At 43.6% G+C, this 20,216-nt stretch overlaps 1 protein-coding gene across 2 annotated transcripts in view; it reads left to right on the top strand.

Annotated features, from left to right (window-relative positions):
* The window catches only part of RHOA (ras homolog family member A), a 59,857-nt gene that overhangs the window by 37,363 nt on the left and 2,278 nt on the right, over positions 1–20,216 (top strand). For both annotated transcript variants that reach the window (XM_032319734.1, XM_032319724.1), the window contains 3 exons: positions 11,618–11,774; positions 14,615–14,735; positions 19,717–19,847. In XM_032319734.1, coding sequence (XP_032175625.1) covers positions 11,619–11,774; positions 14,615–14,735; positions 19,717–19,847 — 408 coding nt within the window. In that variant the 5' untranslated portion in view covers position 11,618. The remainder of the gene's footprint in view (positions 1–11,617; positions 11,775–14,614; positions 14,736–19,716; positions 19,848–20,216) is intronic.

Genomic DNA, 20,216 nt, shown 5'->3' with positions numbered 1-20,216 from the left:
CAGAAATGGAGTTGAGAGCCACAACCAGCCTGTGATTAGCGGTAGGCATCACTATCAGACATGGCAGTGAAGTGTATCTTGTGGTTGCTGTGCTTGTCCCTCTGATGGGTCCAGTGAGGTATGTGCTTTGGAAAGTGCTAAATCAGCAGTGGCACCAGAGGAGTCACCCTGAAAAATGAATGAGGCATTACTCCCAAGTACTTTTTTTTTTTTTTAATAGTTTGTTCATTTATTTGAGGGAGAGCATAAGCGAGAGAGTAGCAGAGGGTGAATGAGAAGTAGACTCCCTACTGAGCAGGGAGCCCGGTATGGGGTTCGATCCCAGGACCCTGAGACATGACCTGAGCTGACGGCAGCCATTTAACCAATTGAGCCACCCGGGCACCCCAAATCCTGAGTACTTGTGACCATGTCAACCAGGATTTGCACATCACAAAAAAGGTGTTCTTACCCTCTGTCCTCACTGTTGTTCAGGGGAGAATGTTTATGTTCAGACAGCACTTACTTCCTCTAGTGAAAAGAAAACACAAGAGCATCATCTTGCCATTCATTCCCACAGCACTATGCACCTCAGCAGCAGGGCTAGTCCTATCCTTTTGAGTTCCAAGTAAGAGTCCATCTTTGATAAGTTTCAAGTCTTTGGGGGCGCCTGGGTGGCTCAGTGGGTTAAAGCCTCTGCCTTTGGCTCAGGTCGTGATCTCAGGGTCCTGGGGTCGAGTTCTGCATCGGGCTCTCTGCTCAGCAGGGAGCCTGGTTCCACCTCTTTCTCTCTCTCTGTCTGCCTCTCTGCCCACTTGTGATCTATGCCTGTCAAAATTAAAAAAAAAAAAAATCTTTAAAAAAGAAAGAAAGGAATAGGCTTTGGAACAGAGGGAAAAACTTGGGGTGGACAGAGAAGTGTTACTTTCTGGAGGAAGGGAGAAAAATGTTCAAATAAGGCATTGCTTTGAGCTGAGGTGGGAGAGTTTTACAAGTCCAGTTAGTGGAATTAGATGTGTGATAAGGAATAGAGAGAAGATGGGAAGAGAAAATTAGAATTTTAGAGGACTCTAGGGGTAAGGCCGAGATGTCTTGACCTGATTTGGCATTGAGGACCTTTTTTTTTTTTTTTTTTTAAGATTTTATTTATTTATTTGACAGACAATGAGAGAGAGAACACAAGCAGGGGTAGTGGAGAGGAACAAGCGGGCTTCCTGCTGAACCGGGAACTTGATGCCAGGCTCGATCCCAGCACTCTGGGATCATGATCTGAGCCAAAGGCAGATGCTGAAAGACTAAGCCACCCAGGCACCCCAGCATTGAGGACTTTCTGAAGGGCTTTGAGCAAAGGCCTAATGGGATAAAGCCCAGGCAGGTGTGGGAATAGAAAAGTTGGCTGCAGCAAGCAGGGCAGAAGGGAGGTGAGACCAGTTGGATTTTTGCTCTTTTCCAGGTAGGCTTTACTGAGGACTGAGGACTTAAACTGGAACAGTGATTATGGGAAGTCAAAGGTGTGGGTAGTGGTAGTAGTGGAAGGGAGAACCATGAAAGGGCAGAATTCCCCAGAAAAGAGAATTGTGTAACCACAGGGTTTCTTTTCTTTTCTCTTTTCTTTCCTTCTTTATTAGAGGGTGCGGGGCAGAGGGAGAGAGAATCTTAAGCAGGCTCCACGCCCAGTGCAGAGCCAGACTTGGGGCTCCATCTCACAACCCTGAGATCATGACCTGAGTCATTTCAAGAGTTGGATGCTTAACCATCTGAGCCATCTAGGTACCCCAAACCACAGAGCTTCTGCAGTGAGTTTTTAGGAGTATAATTTTGTTTTCTTCATGAGGTTTGAGGTAGCTGGGAAGAGAAGATTGGACAGAGGTTGGGATGATGTCTGAAAGAGGTTGAATTTGGGATGCAGGTAGAGCATAGAATTGAGGTGCATCAGAAATTTTAGAACAGGGACTGGGTCAGAGAGAAATTTGGAAATGACATTCATAGAAGTGTTTTTTGAAGAATTTAGATGCCCAGAGATAGATTGAGTATTATTGAGAATGAGGGGGAAACCCAGCCTTACTGGGAGTGATTAGGTGTGGAGGCTGTAGCTGATGAGACAGATAACACATCAGCATTTTTTGTGAGGGAGATAAGTTACAACAAAAAATATCAAGGAGAATATGGACTGTATTTTGTGAAGGGAGGCCATTGATGATTTCTGAGAAAGTTTTGGTAGTTTGGACAGAAGGCAGGTTGGAGGGAGTTTAAGCAAGCCAGAAGGTATGAAGCAGCAGAAATGTGTACCTTTTCTTTGAAACAGGCCAGAGAGAGAACAGTAACCAGAAGAAAATGTGAACGTGGGAAGATTTATTATTTTAAATTAGGGACACTCTGCACTTTATTGTAGACTGAGAGAAGGAAGCCGTTAGAGCGGGAGCGATGAAGCAGGTGTGGGATACCACATGTGGCAATACTGTATGAATTGAAAGGTGCTGGAGGACATAAGGTTAGGCCTAGCTGGAGGGAGAGACCACAGCAGGAGGAGTGCCTTTTCTGATGCCAGACCCCATAAGAGATGGTTGCCAAGAGGCTGCAGCCCCTGAAGAGGAGTGCTCTTCTGGAGGCCTATGATGCAGGCTCCTCAGTGCTACAGTGAGCGGTCTGCTCTTGTGTCTGTTGAGTATGAAGCACAGGATGACATGGGACACTACATGTGGCCCCTGTATTGCTTTTCTTGGGCATCCATTTCTGTTTGCATGTGGGTGGGAGTAGAGTAGGTATTTTCTGTGCCCTCTCAGCACCGTGGGAGATCTCCTTTCAACCTTTCTTCTTCCTTTCAATTTTTGTGAGGATGGCACAGTAACTTATATAAAGGTTCTGAACTGAGGAAGGAAATTTACATACTGTTTACATACTGATACAGGTGACTTAAATATGTCATAACTGACTTTTATTGGACAAATAAGCCTCCTCAAAGCTCTTAAGAATTGAGACTATTCAGCCTAGAAAATGACACATCTGGCAGAGAGGCTGCAGAGAACTCATTGTGGTTTCCTTTCTCAAGCTTTGGAAAGTAATGTACTTGAAAAAGATGCTGGATTTATAGCAAAGTTAAAGGAGAAGACGAGATAACATTTTCCTGGGTCATTTCAGGAGATGACTTGATATTTGTACTTTTTTTTTAGATTTTATTTATTTATCAGAGAGAGAGAGGGAGAGAGCGAGCACAGGCAGACAGAATGGCAGGCAGAGGCAGAGGGAGAAGCAGGCTCCCTGCTGAGCAAGGAGCCCGATGTGGGACTCGATCCCAGGACGCTGGGATCATGACCTGAGCCGAAGGCAGCTGCTTAACCAACTGAGCCACCCAGGCGTCCCTGATATTTGTACTTTACACTTCTTGTCAACAACTCTGGTTTGTGTGGCCAGACTCCCAGAAATCAACTTGTAATTCTAGGCTTTCATTTTCATTTTGTCCCATAATCACTTGTAATTTCTGTCTTTCTCACCAGTACAGGCTGATTGGTATTAGACTTTTCCTGGGCCAAATGCTCCCCAATGAAAATTTTCCAAAGCCTTTTTGATTGCTCCCTGGCATTTTCATTTTGTGCATCTTTAACCACATTAGATTGAGAGAAATTATTTTTTTGAGAATTGAGTACCTTCTAGGAATGAGGTATTCAAAGCTGGCAGCCCTCTTTTTGAACCAGGGTTTTCCTGATGAATTTTGTTTGCATCTGGTGAGGCCCTGGTTGTTTGATTTTTGAGCACAAACCAATATAAGTTAGGCCCGAAGAGATGTGAATATATAAAATCTTTTTTTTTTTTTTAAGATTTTATTTATTTATTTGACAGAACGAATGAGAGACCACAAGCAGGCAAAGCAGCAGAGGGAGAGGGAGAAGCAGGCTCCCGCTGAGCAGGGAGTCCGATGCAGGGCTTGATCCCAGCACCCTGGGATCGTGACCTGAGCTGAAGGCAGAGGCTTTTTTTTTTTTAAGATTTTATTTATTTTGACAGACAGAAATCACAGGGAGGCAGAAAGGCAGAGAGAGAGGAAAGGAAGCAGGCTCCCCACCGAGCAGAGATCCCGATGCGGGGCTCGATCCCCGGACCCCGGGATCATGACCTGAGCCGAAGGCAGAGGCCCCAACCCACTGAGCCACCCAGGTGCCCCGTGACTATATAAAATCTTGAAGTGAATTTCAGAGTGTGAGAAAAACAGTAAAGAATTTACAAATCCTATCAAGATGTTAACAGTTAGGGGCGCCTGGGTGGCTCAGTGGGTTGAGCTGCTGCCTTCGGCTCAGGTCATGATCTCAGTCAGGGTCCTGGGATCGAGTCCCGCATCAGGCTCTCTGCTCAGCAGGGAGCCTGCTTCCTTCTCTCTCTTCTCTGCCTGCCTCTCAGTGTACTTGTAATTTCTCTCTGTCAAATAAATAAATAAAATCTTTAAAAAAAAAAAAAAAGATGTTAGCAGTTAGACTGAACCTAGAGGAGTGATTTTTAAGAGGTAAATCCATTAATATCTGTGCCCTGGATTCTGAATGAGGTAATCTACCTCCTTCTCATTTAAAGAATGTTTTTTGGGGGGCACCTGGGTGGCTCAGTGGATTAAGCCGCTGCCTTCGGCTCAGGTCATGATCTCAGGGTCCTGGGATCGAGTCCCGCATCGGGCTCTCTGCTCATCAGGGAGCCTGCTTCCCTCTCTTTCTCTCTGCCTGCCTCTCCATCTACTTGTGATTTCTCTCTGTCAAATAAATAAATAAAATATTTAAAAAAAAATTTTTTTTTTAAATGTTTTTTGGTTTTTGGTTTTCTTGTATTTATTTAATATCTACTACATTCATGCCCACTAAAGTACCTAACTGCATAAGGCTGCAAAGAAACTTAAGATACATTCTTTGCACTTAGGTGATGTGCAGTCCGGTTCAAGACAAAACACAAGTGAAACAATTACAGGACCTTGAGACAGATCCCATATCCATTAGGAATCCAAAGCAAAAAAGGAAAACGGAGCTGAAGGGGTGGCCAGAGTACTGGGCTATAGTTTAAAGGCTGATCTCAGTACAGTACTGTTTTGATTGCATGCTCCTGTTTGTTTGTTTGTTTGTTTAAAGTAGGCTCTAAGCCCAACATGGGGCTTGGACTTAGTGCCCTGAGATAAGAATCACTCGCTTACCACTGACTGAGTCAGGCATGCACCCCTTCATCCTCCTCCTCTTTAAAGAATGATATCCAATACATTTCCAGTTTATACTTATTACTGTACTTTCATTACTAGCATTATCCTTGATCTAATGCTTTTGTGCAAAAAATAAAAGACCTTTAAAAATCACTAGATCACTTTTGGGTTTGGTTAAAAGTTCATAAAGTCTGTGTATATACTTAGCTAGGCACAGACTGCCATACGTTAAGCATCATGAGAACTCATAAATGCATGATGGCAACACTGTGAGCCCTTCCCATTATGGAATCTTCTGCTTAGGAGTTTATGCAATTAAAAATTTTTTTTTTAAGATTTTACTTATTTATTTGACAGAAATCAGAAGGAGGCAGAGAGGCAGGCAGGAAGCAGACTCACTGCGGAGCAGAGAGCCCGATGTGGGGCTCGATCCCAGGACCCTGGGATTTTGACCCGAGCCGAAGGCAGAGGCTTTAACCCGCTGAGCCACCCAGGCGCGCCAATGCAACTAAAATTTTAAAGCTAAAGTCCTTAGGTTTTCTGGACTTTACAAATGTGTTTCTTGTGTTTCTTTCATGTACCCCAGTGAATTATCATACCTGCTCCAGTTTGGGAAGCTTTCCCTTTAGATATTCTGGTTTTGTGAGTAGGTGTTGTTGAAGATTAGTTAGACTCCAGGTAACAAAGACCTCAAAAATCTTAAACGAGACACTTATTTTTCACATAAAGGAATGTAGACGTGTAGGCAGTGTGGGGCCGAGATGGCGGTTCCCAAGAGAAGCTAAGATCCAGGCTCTTTCTACATTTTTTTTCCTTCAGCTCCAGAGTGTGGCACTTACATACTTCATACACACATCCACATCCTCACATTCCAGGATGGCTGTTCAGAAAGCAGCCTTGGCTCCAGGTTTAAGCACCAGGAAGGAGGAAGGGAATGGGGAAGGGCATGGGACTTGAAAGAAGACTTGACTTCACTCTAAGGAAGTCGTCTGGAAGTCCCACAGGCATTGCTGATTACACCTCATGGGCTAGAACTTTGTGCCTAGCCATACCTAAAGTAAGGGAGGCTAAGAAATGTAATTTTTTTTTTTTTAAGATTTTATTTATTTATTTGACACAGAGAGCACAAGTAGGCAGAAGGGCAGGGAGAGGGAAAAGCAGGCTCTCCACTGAGCAGGGAGCCCGATGCAGGGCTCAATCCTAGGACTCTGGGACCATGACCTGAGCCAAAGGCAGCAGCTTAACTGACAGAGCCACCCAGCACCCCAGAAATGTAATCTTTTAACTAGGCAACAAAGTACACAGCTAAAAATTGGAGTGCTATTCTAAGAGGGAATGGTGAAAATTGGGAATTGGGGTAGTTGACCATTAAGTTAGTCTCTAACAAATGGAAGGATTCTGGGGGGCAAGGCCCTGGTTTGTTTTGTTTTGGTAACAGCTTTATTTAAATACACTGCACATGGGGCGCCTGGGTGGCTCAGTGGGTTAAGCCGCTGCCTTCGGCTCAGGTCATGATCTCAGGGTCCTGGGATCGAGGCCCGCATCGGGCTCTCTGCTCAGCAGGGAGCCTGCTTCCTCCTCTCTCCCTTTCTGCCTGCCTCTCTGCCTACTTGTAATCTCTGTCTGTCAAATAAAATAAATAAAATCTTAAAAATAAATAAATAAATAAATACACACACTGCACATACCTTACAGTTTACCCATTTGAGTATATAATTCAATGCCATATAGTCATACTGTATAGTATATTCATAGAGGCGTGGCTTTGCGTCCATCTCATGACAGTTTCATCATCACCAAAAGAAAACCTGACTAAATCATTTTCTTTGCTCCCTCCTTCAACTCCCTTAGGCACCCACCAGCCTACTTTCTGTCACTGTATTTTCCTACTCTGAACATTTTATATATATACACATACATACTTACATGCACATATTGTTTGTTTGTTTTTTAATTTTAGGGGTGCCTGGATGGCTCAGTCTTTAAGCATCTGCCTTCAGCTCAGATCATGATCCCAGGGTTCTGGGATCGACCGCCACATTGGACTCCCTGCTCATTGCTCCCCTTGCTTGTGTTCCCTTTCTCACTGTGTCTCTCTCTGTCAAATAAATAAATATAATCTTAAAATAAAAATAAAATAAAAGTTTAATGTGGGGCTTGAATTCATGACCTTGAGATAAGAGTCACATGCTCTACCAACTGAGCCAGGTTACCCTGGAAATTTTATTCAAATGGAGACACTCAGTTATGTTTTTCTTTGTGGCTAGCTTCTTTCACATATGTAATGTTTTCCAGTTTCATTCAAACTGTAGTATGTATCAGCACTTTCTCTTTACTGCTGAACATTATTCTATTGTATAGATATATATACCATATTTTATCCATTCATTAGTTGGATGTTTGGTTTGTTTCTGTTTTTAGGGGGAAAAAACCCACAAGGTTTTATTGAGGTGCCTGGGTGACTCAGTTGGTTAAGCATCTGTGTTCAGCTCAGATCAAGGTCCTGGGCTCCTGGGATCAAGCCCCATATCTGGCTCCCTGCTTGGTTGGGGGTTGGGGCGCTGCTTCTCCCTCTGCCTGTCGTTCTCCCTGCTTATTCTCTCTGTCAAATAAGTAAAATATTAAAAAGGGAAAAGATTTTACTTATTTAGAGAGTGCACGAGCAGGGGAAGGGGCAGAGGGAGAGGGAGAATCTTCAAGCTGACGACTCTGAGTGTTGAGCCCAACATAAAGGCGTAATCTCATGACTGGAGCCGAAAGCAAGAGTTGGATGCTTAACTGACTGAGCCACCTAGGTTCCCCAACTATGATGAATTTTTTTTTTTTAAGATTTTATTTATTTATTTGACAGAGAGAGATCACAAGTAGGCAGAGAGGTAGGAGAGAGAGAGAGGAGGAAGCAGGCTCCCTGCTGAGCAGAGAGCCCGATGCGGGACTCGATCCCAGGACCCCAAGATCATGACCTGAGCCGAAGGCAGCGGCTTAACCCACTGAGCCACCCAGGCGCCCCTATGATGAATATTCTAATGCTGCTGTGAATATTTATGTATAAGTATTTGTGTGAACATAGGTTTTCATTTTTCTCAGATGTATGTCTGAGAATGGAATTGCTAGGTCATATCTGTTCAGATCCTTTGGGCCCCCCCTTTTTTTAAGATTTAATTTTTTTAGAGAATGCATAAGCACAGAGGAAGGAACAGAGGGTGAGGAGGAAGAAGGGGGAAAGAAGCTCAAGCAGATTCTACACTGAATATGGAGCCTGACATGGGGTTTGATCTCACCACTTTGAGATCAAGACCTGAGCCGAAACCAAGAGTCAGATGCTTAACTCACTGAGCCACCCACACACCCCGCCAAAGCAACATCTTTATTGCAGTCTCATGAGAGACCCCGAGACAGACCGTCCACTTAAGCTGCTTTTTTAAGGGTTTTTAATGTATTCTAGATACAGATCCCTTCTTAGGTATGTTATCTGCAAACATTTGCTGCTATTTGGTGGGGTTGTCTTATTATTTTCTTTTTTCTTTTTTTAACATAGGCTCCACACCCAGAGTGAGGCTTTAACTCAGGACTCTGAGATCAAAACTCATATGCTGAGCCAGCCAGGTGCCCCATGTCTTCTCATTTTCTGGATGGTACCTCTTGACAAAAGTATTAAAAATTTTGGGTGCCTGGGTGGCTCAGTCGGTTAAGCAACTGCCTTCGGCTCAGGTCATGATCCTGGAGTCCCACAATCAAGTCCCGCATTGGGCTCCCTGCTCAGTGGGAGTCTGCCTCTCCCTCTGATATCTCCCCTCTCGTGCTCATAAAATCTTTTTTTTTTAAAGTTTTAAAATTTTGATGAAAATTCCCAATTACCTATTTTTTCTTTAGTTGCTAGGGATAAATATATCCTTTTTTCTTTTTTTTTTAAATTTATTAGAGAGCAGGCGAGCATGTGTGGAGGCATGGGCCAGAGGGAGAAGGGGAGAGAGGCTCAAGCAGACGCTGTATTGGGCATGGAACCTTAATTAGCGCTTGATCTGAGGACCCCAGTACCCTGAGACTACAACCCAAGCTGAAACCAAGAGTTGAACACCCAACCAACTGTGCCACTGAGGTGTCCCCAATATATTCTTAAATATATTGTCCACAGTGGCTAAGAGGTGGAGGCTACCCTGTGTCTATCATTGGATCAGTGGATAAACAATGTAGTATATATACATACAATGGAATGTTACTCAGTTTTAAAAAGGAAGGAAATTCTGACACATGCTACAACGTGTATGAACCTTGAAAACATGCTGTATGAAATAAGCCAATCCCAAAAGGGCAAATGCTGCTTGATTCCACATCCTTCCACATGAAGTAACTAGTGGTAAAATTCATACAGAGTCAGAAAGTAGAATGGTGGTTGTCAGGGCAAGTGGAGAGAAAAGGGGAATAGGGAGTTAAATGTTTTATGATTTTAGCTCTTACATTTGGGCCTGTAATCCATCTTTTTTAAAGATTTTATTTATTCAAGATAGAGCAAGCAAGAGAGAGAGCAGGAGCGGGGCAGAGGAAGAGGGAGAAGTAGGTTCTCCACTGAGCAGGGAGCCTTTTGCAGGTCTTGATCTCAGGATTACCCCAGCCAAAGGCATACATTTAACTGACTGAGCCACCCAGTACCCCGGGACTACAATCCATCTTGAGTTAATTTTTGTGTATGATTTGAGGGGTAGCTTTCTAACTAACTTCATTCTTTTTTTTTTTTAAACAATGATTTTTTTTTTCTTCATTTATTTGACAGACAGAGATCACAAGTAGGCAGAGAGGCAGGCAGAGAGAGGGGGAAGCAGACTCCCTGCTGAGCAGGGAGCCCAACATGGGGCTCGATCCCAGGACCCTGAGATCATGACCTGAGCCAAAGGCAGAGGCTTAACCCACTGAGCCACCCAGGCGCCCCTCTAACTCTTTTCTTTTGTGTGGATCTATTCAGTTGTCTCAGAACCGTTTGTTGAAAATACTTTTTCCTCCGTCAGATTGTCTTGGCATCCTTGTTGAAAATCACTTGACCCTAAATGTGGGCTTATTTCTGGATTCTCAATTCAGGAAGCCAGCTGGTATTTTGATAGGGATTGTCTTGAATCTGTAGAACAATTTGGAGGATGTTGCCATTTAACAGGTATTATCCTCCAATCCAGAAACATGAATATCTTTCATTCATTTACATCTTTCTTTCTTTCTTTCTTTCTTTTTTTTAAGATTTATTTTATTTATTTATTTGACAGAGAGAGATCACAAGTAGGCAGAGAGGCAGGCAGAGAGAGAGGAGGAAGCAGGCTCCCTGCTGAGCAGAGAGCCCGATGCGGGCCTCGATCCCAGGACCCTGAGATCATGACCCGAGCCGAAGGCAGTGGCTTAACCCACTGAGCCACCCAGGCGCCCTACATCTTTCTTTCAACAATGTTTTGGATTTTCAGAGTATGTGTTTTGTACTTTTGTTAAACATATCCCTGTTCTTTTTTTTTTTTTTTTTTTTTTTTTTTTTTTTTTTTTTTAAGATCTTATTTATTTGATAGAAACACAGCAAGAGAGAGAACACAAGTAGAGGGAATGGGAGAGGGAGAAGCAGGCTTCCCGGAAGCCCAGCAGGGGTGCTGGATGAGGGGCTTGATCCCAGGACCCTGGGGTCATGACCTGAACCAAAAGCAGATGCTTAATGACTGAACCACCCAGGTGCCCTGTCCCTATCTTTTTGAAGCTGTTGTAAATGAAATTGTCCTCTTAATTACATTTTTACTTTGTTCATTGCTAGGTTATAGAAGTACACTTGATTTTTTTATGTTCATCTTGTATCTTGTGACCTTACTGAATTTGTTCTAATGATTTTTAGTGGATTCCTTAGGATTTTCCATATATGTGTGTGTGTGTGTGTGTGTGAGAGAGATCTGCAAATTAAGATAGTTCTCCTCCTTCCTCTTCAATCTGAATGTGTTAATTCATTTTATTGCTTAATTACTCTGGCTAGAATTGCCATTATCATGTTGGATAGAAGTGGCAAGAATAGCCATTCTTGTCTTGTTCCTAATCTTGAGGAAAAACTTTCAGTCTTTTTACCATTAACTATAACCATTAGTCTGGGGCTCCTGGATGGTGGTCAGTTAAGCATCAATTCTTGGTTTCGGGTCAGGTAGCAGTCTAATGGTCCTGGGATAGAGCCCTGCATCAGGCTTCACACCCAGCATGGAGTCTGCTAAAAGATTCTCCCTCCCTCCCCCTCACTCCACTCTGTCCCTCTTTCCCTTTCTCAAATAAATAAATAAATCTTAAAAAGAAAATTTAAAGTATAACCATTAGTTGTGGAGTTTTGATGTCAAGTGGAAAGTTGTACTAGCATTTTGTATTTGGATGTGGCTTATGCCTTATGGTCAGAAAATTGTGTGTCATAGCCTGAGGCTATGAATAGCTTCTTTTGCTTCTAGATAACACCTTTGTCTCATGTTTCAGCATGGCTGCCATCCGGAAGAAACTGGTGATTGTTGGTGATGGAGCCTGTGGCAAGACTTGTTTGCTCATCGTCTTTAGCAAGGACCAGTTCCCAGAGGTGTATGTACCCACAGTGTTTGAGAACTATGTGGCAGATATTGAAGTTGATGGAAAGCAGGTGAGTACTCCTAACAACTGGTTTCATTTTGCATCTTAGGCAAAGATGTTCTTAGAGCCTGTAGAGAGTTAGGCCATTTTGTCTCTTTAGTACACAGTATAATAACAACAGACGTGTGAATACAAAATCGATTCTGTTTCTGCCATCATAGCCCAGATTTGTTCATTTTTAACTGCTGTCATCTAGACTTTACTCACATCCCTGTTTATTTTACATGGAAGCCTTTTTATAGCTTTATGTTTGAAATTTAGTTTGTTGCCAGGTAGTTAATGCTAAAATCAATCTTTGTGTATGGATGAACATTCCCCTCTCCCCGGTTCTGTCATGATATTTTCACTCAGCGCTGAAGTAATATTACTAGGTCAAGAGGTCATTTTATGGGTCTCAAAGGGGTATTCTGATCTACACCAGTCACCAGTGTGACTTTTTTTTTTTTTTTTTTTTTTTAAGATTTTATTTATTTTCTCAGAGAGAGAGAGAGCGAGAGTGAGCACAGGCAGACAGAGTGGCAGGCAGAGTCAGAGGGAGAAGCAGGCTCCCCGCGGAGCAAGGAGCCCGATGTGGTACTCGATCCCAGGACGCCAGGATCATGACCTGAGCCGAAGGCAGCTGCTCAACCAACTGAGCCACCCAGGCGTCCCACCAGTGTGACATTTAAATAACATCCTCATATTTAATATTTTTTAACGGTTTTTTACTGTAACTTAAATAGGCTGCCACCATTTACCACCAGTTACCTGTCACTGGCAACAAGGACAGTATTTCTTCATGTCTGTCCTAAAATGTCCACTGGCAAGACTGGAGCAAAACTCTGCTGGAATTAGAGTTTACTATATATATCTTAAAATATATATGTGTGTGTGTGTGTGTGTGTGTGTGTGTGTGTGTGTGTGTGTGTATTTTTTTAAAAAATTTATTTATTTTTTTAAGATTTTATTTATTTGTCAGAGAGAGAGCACAAGTAGGCAGAGTGGCAGGCAGACAAGAGGGAGAAGCAGGCTGTCCACTGAGCAGGGAGCCCAATGTGGGGCTCAATCCCAGGACCCTGGGATCATGACCTGAGCCAAAGGCAGCTGTTTAACCACTGAGCCACCCAGGTGCCTCTAGATTTTAGAATATATTTTTCAATTTTCTGTTCCTTTTGTTATCAAAATAATGTCTTACCGAGCTCCTGTACAACTTTGAAGAAGCATGAAATTCCCACTGCAGGTAGGTCAACTGAAAAGAAAACTAGAACAAGGCCTCTTCTCCAATATATTCAGTCCTCTTGGGTATTTAGTCACATGTCTCATGCTGCTAGCACCTAATGTATTGGCCCTCATAATTCCATGTCCTTTCTTCCTTCTCATTTTCCTGCTTTACCTGTTATCCCTTTCTGTCCCAGTGCTACCTAGCTTCAGTTTGTGGTACCATGTATGGAAAGCACATTAAGCCAACTATTCAGAATTCTAGGGTCCCTGAAATAAAAGTGCTTGATAGCAACTCAGTAGCCTCCAAGTTGAGAGTGTGCTGCCTAGGAATGTTCATGTAAGAGTGTACTGTAATAGCCTAGGAAACCATCCAAGAGTCTAGGTGATTGTGGTCCCAGGAACAGACATACTAAAGATGGAAAAGTCCTTTCCAAGAGACAGGGCCAACACCTTGAAGCATTTATCAGGTGATAGTTAGGGTTGGATGCGTCTGACTAAGCACACATGAAGCATGGAGGGGCCAAGTAGTGCGATTTGATAGAATGAATGAGCTATACTATTCTGAGGTCTGTTATGTTGTGAGGCTTGGGTATCAGTGTATTAGAATTCATATATCTTGGGGCACCTGGGTGGCTCAGTCATAAAGCATCTGCCTTCAGCTCAGGTCATGAGGGATCAAGCCCCACATTGGGCTCACTGCTTAATGGAAACCTGCTTCTCCCTCTCCCACTCTCCCTGCTTGTGTTTCTTCTCTTGCTGTGTCTGTCTCTGTCAAATAAATAAACAAAAAAATTTTTTTTAGATTTTATTTATTTACTTGACAGAGACAGCGAGAGAGGGAACACAAGCAGGGGGAGTGGGAGAGGGAGAAGAAGCAGGCTTCCTGCTGAGCAGGGTACCCAATGTGGGGCTCGATCCCAGGACCCTGGGATCACAACGTGATGGAAGGGGAAGGCAGATGCTAAACCGACTGAGCCACCCAGGCACCCCTCAAATACAGTGTCTCCTTGTTTAAACATTGGAGCAGAATGATAAGACCAAATAAGGAAGCAATTGAATTAGAATGTATTGGGGAAAGTTACTCAGGTCTGGTGTTTCCCTGTTATGTTTGGTACACCTGGTAGAATGTTGTTTACAATTCGACTTTCCTTATTCATCTGCTTTTCTATTAGAATGTTGTTTATAATTAAATACTGTGCTGCTTACGAATTATATTTTTTACTTGGTATTTTATTTATTTACTTTTAAAGATTTATTTATGTATGTATTACTTGACAGAGAGATAGGGAAAGAACAAGCACAGGCAGGGGAGAAGCAGGCTCCCCGCTGAGCAAGCAGCCTGATGTGGGGCTGGATCCCAACACCTGGGATCACAGCCCAAGCTGAAGGCAGCTGCTTAACTAACTGAGTCACCCAGGCGCCCCTGACTTGATATTTTAAATTATGTACTAATTATGTACTTTATTATGTACTTCATGTACTCCAGTCTTCTGAGAAATTTCAACCTAAAACAATTTGAACACACTCCACCTCAGGCTTCTTTTACTATTTTGGACAGTTTGCCATTTGAATGTTCTTTGGTGACTACCACTTCTTTTGAAAGTTGGGAGGATTAACCTTGTATTCTTGTGTTTATTTTTCCTATCACAGGTAGAGTTGGCTTTGTGGGATACAGCTGGGCAGGAAGATTATGACCGCTTGAGGCCTCTCTCCTATCCGGACACTGATGTTATACTGATGTGTTTCTCCATTGACAGCCCTGATAGTTTAGGTGAGTAACTCTACAGCCTGATGTTTGTCACTGTGTGTGTGCCTGGCTGACACCTGCTTTTTCAGGTCCTCAAACATGAACTTAATAAAAGGAATCATCAGTGACCAGAGTCCTAGAGCCTTGGGACTAGAAAGTCTGGGCCCTGGATCACTTTTCAGCCAAGGTCTCCTAGTAGGCAGGTTCCAGATACAGCCAGCTTTTCAACTGTGTTTTGGGGAATGCTTTTTTGGGTGCTCACAACCTTTTTTTCAGTACCTCATATTGAGTGTGTTACTTTGCCATATCTTGACTGGTGATTTGCTATTTCCTGGTAGTGTGTGTGTTTGTTTAAAGGTTTATGTATGGGGTGCCTGGGTGGCTCAGTGGGTTGAGCCTCTGCCTTTGGCTCAGGTCATGATCTCAGGTCCTAGGATCTCTGCTCAGCAGGGAGCCTGCTTCCCCTCTCTCTCTACCTACTTCGCTGTCTACTTGTGGTCTGTGTCTGTCAAATAAATAAATAATCTTAAAAAAAATAAATAAAGGTTTTTTTATCTGAGAGAGAGAGTGTGTATGCAGGGAGGGTAAGAGGGAGAGGGAAAGAAGCAGACTTCCCTGAGATCAACAGTTGGATACTTAGCCAACTGAGCCACCCAGCACCCCTCCTGGTAGTATTTTTAAAGCCCCATTTTAGCGCTTTTTCTAAAGTATCTTAACTAGTAAGGAGAGACTTGAACATGGATTTTGAACTGCTTGACTAAGGTTATCCCTCCCAAGGCATTAAGCTGAGACTGAGCCCTCTGTGCATTGACTCCCAAGACAGAGCAGGTACTCTCTGCCCTTGGTTCACTTCAGTCATTTTCAACAGTTTTCAGTATTGGTTTCTCAGACGAATCTGGCTTGCTTTTTTTTTTTTTTTTAAGATTTTTTATTTATTTATCTGACAGAGAGAAAATTTGATTGATTTCAAGTAGGCAAAGAGGCAGGCAGAGGGGGAGGGAGAAGCAGGCCCCCTGCCAAGCAGAGAGCCCAATTTTGGGGCTCAATCCCAGGACCCTGAGATCATGACCCGAGCTGAAGGCAGAGGCTTAACCCACTGAGCCACCCACGTGCCCCTAAACTTCGTTTAACTTGATTGGATGTTATTAGACTATGGCCCCACCTATAGGTATAGGATAATAAATTTGATCAGGAGTTAGAATGTTGGTGTGAAACTTTCAGCTCTGCTGCCAGCCAACCCTGTGATAATTTTACGTTTTGAGCCTCTGCTGTCTGGACTGGTAGTTGGTCTAGAGTCTATATTCTGGTTGAGACCTGGGGTAGCAGACTTGTAAAAGACCAAATAGTAAATATTTTAGGCTTTGCTGGCCATATGTTGTACTGAACTTTGCCACAACTAGTCAATTCTGCTGTTGTATCACAAAAGCAGCCACAGAATATATATATAATGAATGAGCTTGGCTATGTTCCAGTAAAACTTGTTTTTTTGTTTTTTTGTTTTTTTTTTTTAAGATATTACTTACTTTACGGGCACCTGGGTGGCTTAGTGGGTAAAGCCTCTGCCTTTCGCTCAGGTCCTGGTCTCAGGGTCCTGGGATCGAGCCCTGCTTCGGTCTCTCTGCTTGGTGGGCAGCCTACTTCCCCCTCTCCCTCTGCCTTCCTCTCTAACTGCTTCTGATCTCTCTCTCTCTCTCTGTCAAATAAATAAAATCTTTTTTAGGAAAAAGATTTTATTTATTTTAGAGAAAGAGTGTTAGCAAGCAGGGGTAGGGGGAACAGAGGAGGAGGGAATAAGAATCTGAAGCAGTCTCTGTACTCAGCACCAAGCCAGACATAGCGCTCATTCCCACCACTGGGATATCATGACCTTACCCAAAACCAACAGTTGGATGCTTAGCTGCCTGAGCCACTCGGGCACCCTGAAGATTCTGTTTATTTATTTGAGAGAGAGAGCACACACACATACGCACACAAGCAGGCGGAGTGGCAAGAGGGAGAGGGAGAAGCAGGGAGCCCAATGTGGGACTCAATCCCAGCACCCTGGGTTCTTGACCTGAGCCGAAGGATGATGCTTAATTGACTGAGCCACCCAGGCACCCCTTATTTTTACAAGTTTTTTTTTTTTTTTTTAAGATTTTATTTATTTATTTGACAGACCGAGATCACAAGTAGGCAGAGAGGCAGGCAGAGAGAGAGGAAGGGAAGCAGGCTCCCCGCTAAGCAGAGAGCCCGACGTGGGGCTCGATCCCAGGACCCTGAGATCGTGACCTGAGCTAAAGGCAGAGGCTTTAACCCACTGAGCCACCCAGACGCCCCACAAGTATTTTTTTAAAAGTAGATTCCAGACAAGATTTTATTTGCTGACCTCTGATCTAGATGGTAAAGATTCTCTCTAGTTTTCTGGAATTCCCAAAGGCCCTCCTGCAACCCCACTGTAAATCCATGCAACGTGATATTCCTCAATGTGATCAGATTATTTTGGGGTGGGAGATAATGTAGGTGATTACCATCACTGAATTAAAAAATAAAGTTTTAGGGGTGCCTGGCTGGCTCAGTAAAGCATGAGACTCTTGCTCAGGGCTGTGAGTTTAAGCCTCATGTTGGGCATGGAGCCTACTTTAAAAACGGGGTGGGGGGGTAACTTGTTTTTGTTTTTTTAAGATTTTATTTATTTGACAGAGCAGGAGAGCACAGCAGGGGAGCAGCTGAAGGAGAGGGAGGAGCAGGCTCCCCACCAAGCAGGCAGGGAGCCCAATGTGGGGCTTGATCCCAGGACCCTGGGATCGTGACCCAAGGAGAAGACAGACACTTAGCCATCCGAGCCACCCAGGTGCCCCCCCAAAATTAAGTTTTTATGTTATTCATGATGAGAGAAGTCAAGACAGAGTGTCCTGAGTTCCAGGGAGTGGGGCGACTATTGAAGTAATAATTTCATATATTCAGGAAATATTACTGAGCATCTATTTATGGAAGAAACTTCTAGATTAAGGGAGACAGAAGAGCCGGAAAAAAAAAACAGTTGAAAAAAAAAAAAAAAGCCAGTAAATCTGATAGCAAGAAATTTTACAAATAACAGTCTTAGGAGGTGGGTATGGAATGGGCCATGATAGTATTCTGTTTTAGAGGATGACTGTAGGATGGTCAGCAATCCTACTGAAAAGGTGACTTCTGGGAGAGACCTAAGGGATCTGAAGGAAGCCAGTACAGATACCTAACCAAAGAACCTTCCAGGTAGGGGGAACAGGAGATGCAAAGTCACCAAGGTGGGAAGGCTGGAATCCAGTGTAGCATTAGAAGGGATGGGAGTGAGAGTTGCAAAGCCATATGGTTAATGGTGTGGACTTTTCCCTTCATCATGAGTAAGATGGGAGCTCTTGGAAGGTTTGAGCAAAGGGAGGGGTGTCTCACTTACCTTTTAAAGTGACCACTGTCACACCTGAACTGAAAGTGACCACATGTGCAAAGGTGAGAGCAAGGTTTGGGCTGAGGCTGTTTGACTTTGTTGTTAGATGGGTTGGCCCTTTATACTGTATTACTCTGTATTGTTCTGAGGACTGGAAACATTGTACTCCTTTGGGAAGCTCTTGGTTTCAGAATAAAACTTTTGAGTTTTAAGTTGTGACATTAGTGATACAGTTGACTCTTTTGTTGCTATAGCAAAGGAAGATGGACACAGTTAAGTGTCCATCTTATGTGCTGAAGAATAGAGCATTAAATTAATGTTTCTTTTTTTTTTTTTTTAAAGATTTTATGTATTTACTTGACAGAGAGAAATCACAAGTAGATGGAGAGGCAGGCAGAGAGAGAGAGGGAAGCAGTCTCCCTGCTGAGCAGAGAGCCGGATGCGGGACTCGATCCCAGGACCCTGAGATCATGACCTGAGCCGAAGGCAGTGGCTTAACCCACTGAGCCACCCAGGCGCCCCTAAATTAATGTTTCTTGACCTCACTTACATAGCTTCTTTATCTGATGTGGTCTTTTAGCCAGAAGACAGAGCATCTTTCCATAGTCTATAAGTAACTCTTACCTTTTGGTAATTTGTATTGAAGTCAAAGAATGAACAGGTTTTTTGTTTTGTTTTGTTTTGTTAAGATTTTATGTATTTATGAGAGAGAGAGCATGCACAAACAGAGCTGCAGGGAGAGAGAGAAGCAAACTCCCCACTGAGCAGAGAGCCTGACATGGGGCTCCATCCCAGGACCCTGGGATCATGACCCATGTTGAAGGCAGATGCTTAACTGACTGAGCCACCCAGGGAACCCCTGAACAGTTTACTTCCAAAATATAGCCTCAGATTGCAAGCAGATCATTTAAATGATTGTCATTATTAAGTACTTAGTATGCATTGACTCAGAATAACCCTGTGTAAGGTACGTAATACTGTTAGCCCATTTTACAGAATCACGCCTGACACTGCCGGTGCCCAAGACCATGGTTGTGGGCAGTTGAACATGGGCAACTTACACACCATGATGTATGTCCAACCTTTGTAAATTAGTGCAGTATTGGCAAGAAGCTGGTTATTACTCATTTTCAGAAGTCATTCTTGAGCCATTTGAAATACCAATAACCTACATGATGGGGGTGCTGAAGGTATAGAGAGAACATGGGGACCCTGGGCCAGCTGTAGCACGAGAATGGAGACCCTTTCTGTAAGATGTGGTCACAATTATTAGCTAGCAGTGACAGAAATGGCCCATGGATATCTTCCTTCCTTGGGTCAGGTTGCGCCATGGTGGAGCCACCCTGTGTTCTGGATCCTTTGCTCCTCCAGAGGCTTTAACTGGGCCCCACTTCCATAGGAGCTGAGCTCCTTAGTGGGGGCTGAGGAAGAAGCTGGTGATTCTGTGCTTAATGGAAGGAGGTTAGATTTTGCCTTTTTCTGTGGTTTTGAAACTAGTGAGACTCCCATTAAATGTAGAGCATACTATTAAGGCAGTTTAACTGGGACTCTTGGACATTCTTCAAAATAGAATTGTGCATCTCAAAATTTTGCTTTTTTCAGAAAATATCCCAGAAAAATGGACCCCGGAAGTCAAGCACTTCTGTCCCAACGTGCCCATCATCCTGGTTGGGAACAAGAAGGATCTTCGGAATGATGAGCACACAAGGCGGGAACTAGCCAAGATGAAGCAGGTATGGTCTGGGGCAGGCCTCTGTTTTCCTGTAGCATTCTTTTTTTTTTTTTTTTTTTTTTTTTTTTTTTTTTTTTAAGATTTTATTTATTTATTTGACAGACAGAGATCACAAGTAGGCAGAGAGGCAGGCAGAGAGAGAGGAGGAAGCAGGCTCCCTGCTGAGCAGAGAGCCCAACGCGGGACTCGATCCCAGGACCCTGAGATCACGACCTGAGCCGAAGGCAGCGGCTTAACCCACTGAGCCACCCAGGCGCCCCTCCTGTAGCATTCTTTTAAAGATTTTATTTATTTGACACAGAGAGACAGCGAGAGCAGGAACACAAGCAGGGGGAGTAGGGGAGGGAAAAGCGGGCTTTCCGCTGAGCAG

This window comes from Mustela erminea, chromosome 1 (assembly GCF_009829155.1).
Source record: "Mustela erminea isolate mMusErm1 chromosome 1, mMusErm1.Pri, whole genome shotgun sequence".
Taxonomy (NCBI): domain Eukaryota; kingdom Metazoa; phylum Chordata; class Mammalia; order Carnivora; family Mustelidae; genus Mustela; species Mustela erminea.
The sequence above is the reverse complement of the archived record's forward strand: the minus strand, read 5'-3'. Positions and strand labels throughout refer to the sequence as shown.